Raw genomic sequence first — 6,197 nt, forward strand, 5'->3', positions numbered from 1 at the left:
CCCAGTGTGCAATTTATTTGTGGGGTATAGGGACTAAGGGAGCCGGAGAGAGCAGCCGGCAGGGGTGGGGCGGAGACTCCAAGTCCCCACCTGTCGACTGCTGGGAGGGGGCGAAGAGGGGGCGGGACTTGTCCCGTAGGGCCCGCCCCCGGGTCCCAGAGCCTAGGGCGCGCGACGAGATATAAGGCAGCCGGGAAACAATGCGCCTGCATCTCGCGCTCCCGCGCCCACCCCGGTAGCGTCTGGGGCTTCGTGCACGAGCGAGGGAAAGAGGGCGCGCGTGGGGGCGCGCGCTTGAATGCGGGTCGCGCGCTCGGTGGCGCGCATGTGCTTGTGTGCGGGCTGCCGGGCTGCCCCGAGCCGGCCCCGAGCGGGTCCGCTCCCGGTGGCGGGCGGCCGGAGCGAGGTGAGACTAGGGGCCGCCAGGGTACGGGCGCGGGTCCCGGGGGGCGGGCTGCAGGCTGCCTTCTGGGCACAGTGCGCCCCCGCCCGGCCCGGCTGGGCCCTGGGAGCTGCGCCCCGGGCGGCGCTGGCAAAGTTTGCTTTGAACTCGCTCCTGCAGCCGCGTCCGCGCTCTGTGAGCGGCTTCCCCGGGCTCGCTGACCCAGCACCGGGCTCCCCGGGACGCGAGGGAAGGGCGTGGGTTCCAAGCCCAGAGGTTCGGGAGGGGTAGAGCCTTGCAGCCGGCGGTGCTTGGGAATCCGGGAACGCCTCCCATCCCTGGGCCCGTACCCCAATCAGCACGTCCCCCTTCCCTCTCGCAGGGAGCGGACATGGACTTCGACTCGTACCAGCACTATTTCTACGACTATGACTGCGGGGAGGATTTCTACCGCTCCACGGCGCCCAGCGAGGACATCTGGAAGAAATTCGAGCTGGTGCCGTCGCCTCCCACGTCGCCGCCTTGGGGCTCGGGTCCCGGCGCCGGGGACCCGGCCCCTGGAATTGGTCCCCCGGAGCCGTGGCCCGGAGGGGGCGCCGGGGATGAGGCAGAATCCCGGGGCCACTCAAAAGCTTGGGGCAGAAACTACGCCTCCATCATCCGCCGTGACTGCATGTGGAGCGGCTTCTCAGCCCGGGAACGGCTGGAGAGAGCGGTGAGCGACCGGCTCGCCACTGGCGCGCCCCGGGGGAACCCGCCTAAGCTGCCCGCCGCCCCGGACTGCGCTCCCAGCCTCGAAGTCGGCAACCCGGTGCCCGCGGCCCCCTGTCCACTGAGCGAGCCCAAGACCCAGGCCTGCTCGGGGTCCGAGAGCCCTAGTGACTCGGGTAAGGACTGCCCCGGGCTGATCAAGGGGGGGGGGACCCCATGGGTGGCCAAAACTCTGCGGCCGTCTGAGGTCTGGCACTGAATCTTCGCTAGCCCTTCGGCCACCTCCCCCTCTCTCGGGCCGAAGCTGCCAGTGTAGCCCCCAGCGGTGTCTGTCTGGCACGTGGGTGTGTTAGTAAACAGTTTGAAGAAGTGGCGTGGGAGCCAGCGCTTCTTTGATGATGATTGGAACCCCAGGGGACAAGGGAGACAGGGTGAGGCTTGGAGAGGACAATTCGGGATGGGACAGGAGGGGATTTCTGTCCTGGGAGGCTGGGAGAGGTCCCTTAAGGGTCACTACTCCAGGCTTGAAGTTTTTTGTTGCTGCCTCTTTTCCTGGGAAACTCACACTCCCCTAGGGAGAGAGGAAGCTGAGGAGCCTTTTGTGCAAAGCCAAAGCCTTCATCCTTTTAAAAACCTAGTCTCCTGTCTGCTTTACTTTAAAATGCTCCCATCCCTTATCATTGGTGCATCCACACCGTTACCCATGAGACAGGTAGGGAAGGAATGAGCTCTGACCATTAACAGATGGAACAACTGAGGCTTAGAAATAGGAAATCACTAGAAGTGAGCCCCAGCTTCCTGCCATCTAGCCAGCTTCTTTGCCTAACCCTCCATCTCAGCCAGGCACTTCTTGATGTTTAGAGGGTCTTCATTGTAGTTTATCTGAGAAGGGCTACACCTTGCCTTGTTGCTTTGGCCTGAGTTGGAAAGGTGTCCCTTTAACTCCCTCCCAATCCATCCAAGAGCTTCGGCTGCCTCCTTGCATTCGAAAAATGTTCCCTGTCCCCTACTTTGTGCCAAACTCTCTAGATGCTGGGGTCAGGGATATGGAACTCCAGGCCCCTTTCCCCACCGTTGAATGCAAGTGTAAACCTCACTAAGGGCAGACCAGCATCCTGTGCCATCAGACAACAATGTTCTTAGCCTACCCTCTTCTCAGACCTCTGTATCCATTAGAAATATCGGAGAGGGTGCTTTTATAAGATGCAGGACAGAGAAAACCCTGTCACTTTTTAAAGAATTTATCTTATTGTTGAAAGTATTACAGATGTCCCATTTGTTCACTTTTAAGGATAACTTTGCATGACCATTTAGAGGGGACTAGGGAATAGGGTATGGAAGTCGTCATACACTTGAAGGGAAAAAGTGAGGATAACAAGAAAAATTTAAACGTCAACTTTTTTCAGTCCACTGTGTTTAAGGTCATTTTTAACCTGCTTGCTTCCTATCCCAAAATCTTGTGTTTGTTTAATGGCTGGAAAGGGAATTTGAAGATCAAGAAACCAATAAAGATATATCTCTACAAAGGCTGATGGGAGTGGTAGAGTGGGAAGAGCACTGTTTTGGGAGTTTGAGATCGTACTTTGAGGTCCAAAATGTTACAAAAGTGATGTGTGGATTTGGATGATCTAGGTCTGTTTTCTCCCTTGGCTTATGAGGGGGTTGGCCTTGATTGTCCAGCTGAGGGCATTTCCTTGTCTGGGTAGAGTTAGACACTACACTCTGAAAAGGGGAATAGTGGTCTTACATTATTTCTTCCTTAGGCCGAGCCTTCCCAGCTACCAGGTTTAACATTGAAATATTCAAGTTTGGGATGCGGGGGAGCCTCCTGAATAATCTTCTGACCTGCCCTTTAACCTGAACCTGTTTGCAAGCTCCTGGTTCACAGGCCACATGGCCCAGAACAAAATGCAACAGATTGCAAACAATGAGGGGGGTGGGGAGAGTGACTGATGGCAAAGCTCAGCCAATAGCGGGTAGGGGCTGGGTAAAACAGCATTCCAAACACAGCTTAGCCAGCCAATCACAGGCCTTGGGGCCAGGAGGGCTGAATGGTCAGGTTTTATTAATGGAGAAGTAATGCGATTGTCCACACAATGGAAGCCTTCCTGACAAAGGGGCTCAAGCTTCCTGATATGCAAAAGAGACAGAGAACTGAGCTCTTCTGTTGTCAGGCTGAAATGCATTAGGTGGTCTTCTATGTGGAGGGCTGAAAAACGCGTGGAGCAGGAAGGTTTTCCCCTAAATGCCCCTCTCCTGGTTGGGGTAACCTAAGAGACCTTCAAGCCAGGGAATGATGGGGGCATGTCCAGGTCCCTGGTGTTTCAGCCCTTGCATGGGGATATTCTGCTGCTCAGTTTTTACCCCTGGCACAGGTAGCGTGGAAATGGTTGTTTGTACCTTTGTGAAGTTCCTGCAGCTTTTGCCGACCTGCAATTACAAATCCGACCCTATTCTGGTCCAGGGAAGGGGGTGGGGCCGGCAACCTATAAATGATGGATGACTTTAGAAACCCATTGAACCCGATAGCAAAATGCCCCTAACGGAAACCTTTCCTTCCCCTCTGTGGGTGTGGAGAGATGAGAGATGCCTTGCAGCCCTCCCTTCTCTGAATCTTCGTCTGAAAGGGATAGTAGAATAGAGAGGTGGGGGAATAATAGGATTTATAACTTGTGAAAAGTAACAATTCCCCAAGTGCAGGCTGTGCTGGGCAGGAACAAAGGGCAACTCTGCCCACAGACCCCTCATTTACAATTCTGATGGGGCATGAAAGAGCCCGACTGGGGAAGATCTTTATAGCTAAACTTTGTCCCAGGCTGATAGCTCTTTCTCTCCATCCTCTCAGTGGGGGAGGGGAGAGCCTGTGCAGACTGGGGGCTGTTGGCTTGGGCCTGCCTTTTGTTCTTATCTAAGCCTTGCTGTGCAAAAGGAAATTGGAGAATATTTCCCTTCTTGCTTATTTCCCTTCCTTCCCTTCACGCTGCCCTTACCCATTACAAATGAATCAGCTGTCTCTCCCTTCCCTTCAGTTTGCTTGTATCTAAATTAGGAAAATGTCACCTCCTTTCCCAGCCTAGGGTCCTTGTATATGTTTCTCATGGGGTGTGTTTTTCTCTTGATCTCTCCTCTCGGACAGAGGGTGAAGAAATTGATGTTGTGACCGTGGAGAAGAGACAGTCCCTGGGTGTGCGGAAGCCAGTCACCATCACGGTGCGAGCAGACCCTTTGGACCCCTGCATGAAACACTTCCACATCTCCATCCACCAGCAGCAGCACAACTATGCCGCCCGCTTTCCTCCAGAAAGCTGCTCCCAAGAAGGGCCTCCGGAGAGAGATCCACGAGAAGAGGCTCTGGAGAGAGATGCTCCAGAGGAAAAGGAAGATGAGGTACAGGAAGAGGTTGTGAGCCCCCTGCCTATAGAAAGTGAGGCTCCCCAGTCCTGCCACCCCAGACCTGTCAGTTCTGACACTGAGGATGTGACCAAGCGGAAGAACCACAACTTCCTGGAGCGCAAAAGGCGGAATGACCTCCGTTCAAGGTTCTTGGCCCTGAGGGACCAGGTACCCACCCTGGCCAGCTGCTCCAAGGCCCCTAAAGTGGTGATCCTGAGCAAGGCATTGGAATACTTGCAGGCCCTGGTGGGGGCCGAGAAGAGGATGGCTACGGAGAAAAGGCAGCTTCGATGCCGGCAGCAGCAACTGCAGAAAAGAATCGCGTACCTCAGTGGCTACTAACTGACCAAAACGCCTGACTGCTCTGTATTACAAAGACCTGAGTTAATTTTTTAACTGTCCCTCACCCCTTTAGTAATTTGCACATTTTGGTTACGGTGGACAGTAGATCCCAGGATGCTTTGCAGCTGGTGCACACAATAAGGGCTTGCATTCTTGGAAACCTGGAAACCCGGAAACCCAGCTCTCCCTCTACCCTGACTCTCGGGAGCACCGTGTCTTCTCTGGCGCCTTTGGCTTCTCAGGCAGGCAGCTGACTGCGGAGCCTTGGGGTCTGCCTAGCTCACTGACTCTGAAGAAAAGCCTGACAGATGCTATGCAACAGGTGGTGGACGTTGTCGGGGCCTCCAGCCTGCATGAAATCTCACACTCCGGATGAGCTTTAGGCTGGGAAGGGATGCTCCCACTGGTGTCTCTGGGGTGATGCTGGGACAGCTGGGCCTGGACGCACTCCCTGAGGCTCCTTTTTCCAGGAGACACACGAGCTGTCGGGTGAAGACGAGCTCGCAGACTTGATCAACATGGACCGTTACCTCACTGTCAGACACTTTACAGTAGCTGAGGAGTTGGAAACCTTTAATATATACATATATATTGTTAGATGACACCCTTCCTCCCACTCAATGCTGCGGCCTGGAAAACATTTAAAGAGCTTGGCCTCTGGATTCTTTGTCTCAAAGCCCCGGGGGCCCTTTCCTCTGAGGGAAAGACCGTTCTGTCCTCACAAGGGACTTTTTTGTTTCCTTCTGCCTTTGTTAGCAATGGCTTTCTAGCACCCCTTTCCCAGAGGTCAGAAATATTTCCCCAAGATGCAGGGACATGGGTCCTAACCTAGGGAAGGCTTGGAGTTCTGGCTGTGAACTCGTTCCCTACCCAGGTGTCTTCCATCTTGGAATCTTCTCTCAAGGCGGTTGTCAGGCACCTCAGGAGTGAGAACTGTACCACTTCCTCTTTCTCAGCTTCCTCTCATCTCAAGCCCTGACTGATAAGTTTGAAGTTCTACTAGATTCTAGTAACTAGAACCATGCAAACCTGTCCTTCTCATGCAGCTCCAAGGAGCTTGTGTCTCTGCAGCCACCCCTGGGCCACCTGCCAGCCTGACATGAGTCCGATCCCTGTCTCAGGACTTGGGTCTTCCTGAAGGTCTTCCTGGGAGGGCTGCTGGGACGCATCCAGGCCTCCAGAAGGCGGCCTGGCTTCCTGGGGGAGCTCTGCTTAGTGGACCATGGTGCATTTTGCCCCCAGCTGGACTTGGCACCATCCAAGTGGGTTCCAGGTGCAGCCTCCAGTCTGCAAATGGACATCTAACCCTATAGTGTCTTGTGGGCAACCTCAGTGGCCCCCAAGCCTATTCTGGAAGAAGGATCAGCCC

General features: G+C 54.9%; 1 protein-coding gene across 2 annotated transcripts; it reads left to right on the forward strand.

The window, feature by feature from the left end:
• Positions 1–298: 298 nt before the first annotated feature.
• MYCL (MYCL proto-oncogene, bHLH transcription factor) lies at positions 299–5,131 on the forward strand (the record flags this gene model as incomplete). Of its 2 annotated transcripts, XM_079776569.1 has the most annotated exons (3): positions 299–406; positions 765–1,269; positions 4,230–5,131. In XM_079776569.1, 3 exons carry the CDS (start codon positions 299–301, stop codon positions 4,826–4,828), a joined length of 1,212 nt encoding a protein of 403 aa, XP_079632695.1. In that variant the 3' UTR covers positions 4,829–5,131. The 2 variants fall into 2 exon arrangements, with proteins under 2 accessions (XP_079632695.1, XP_079632696.1); XM_079776570.1 differs by lacking the exon at positions 299–406.
• Between the last annotated feature and the right edge of the window lie 1,066 nt (positions 5,132–6,197).

The sequence above is a fragment of the Cnephaeus nilssonii genome, assembly GCF_951640355.1.
Source record: "Cnephaeus nilssonii genome assembly, chromosome: 7".
NCBI classification, from domain to species: domain Eukaryota; kingdom Metazoa; phylum Chordata; class Mammalia; order Chiroptera; family Vespertilionidae; genus Cnephaeus; species Cnephaeus nilssonii.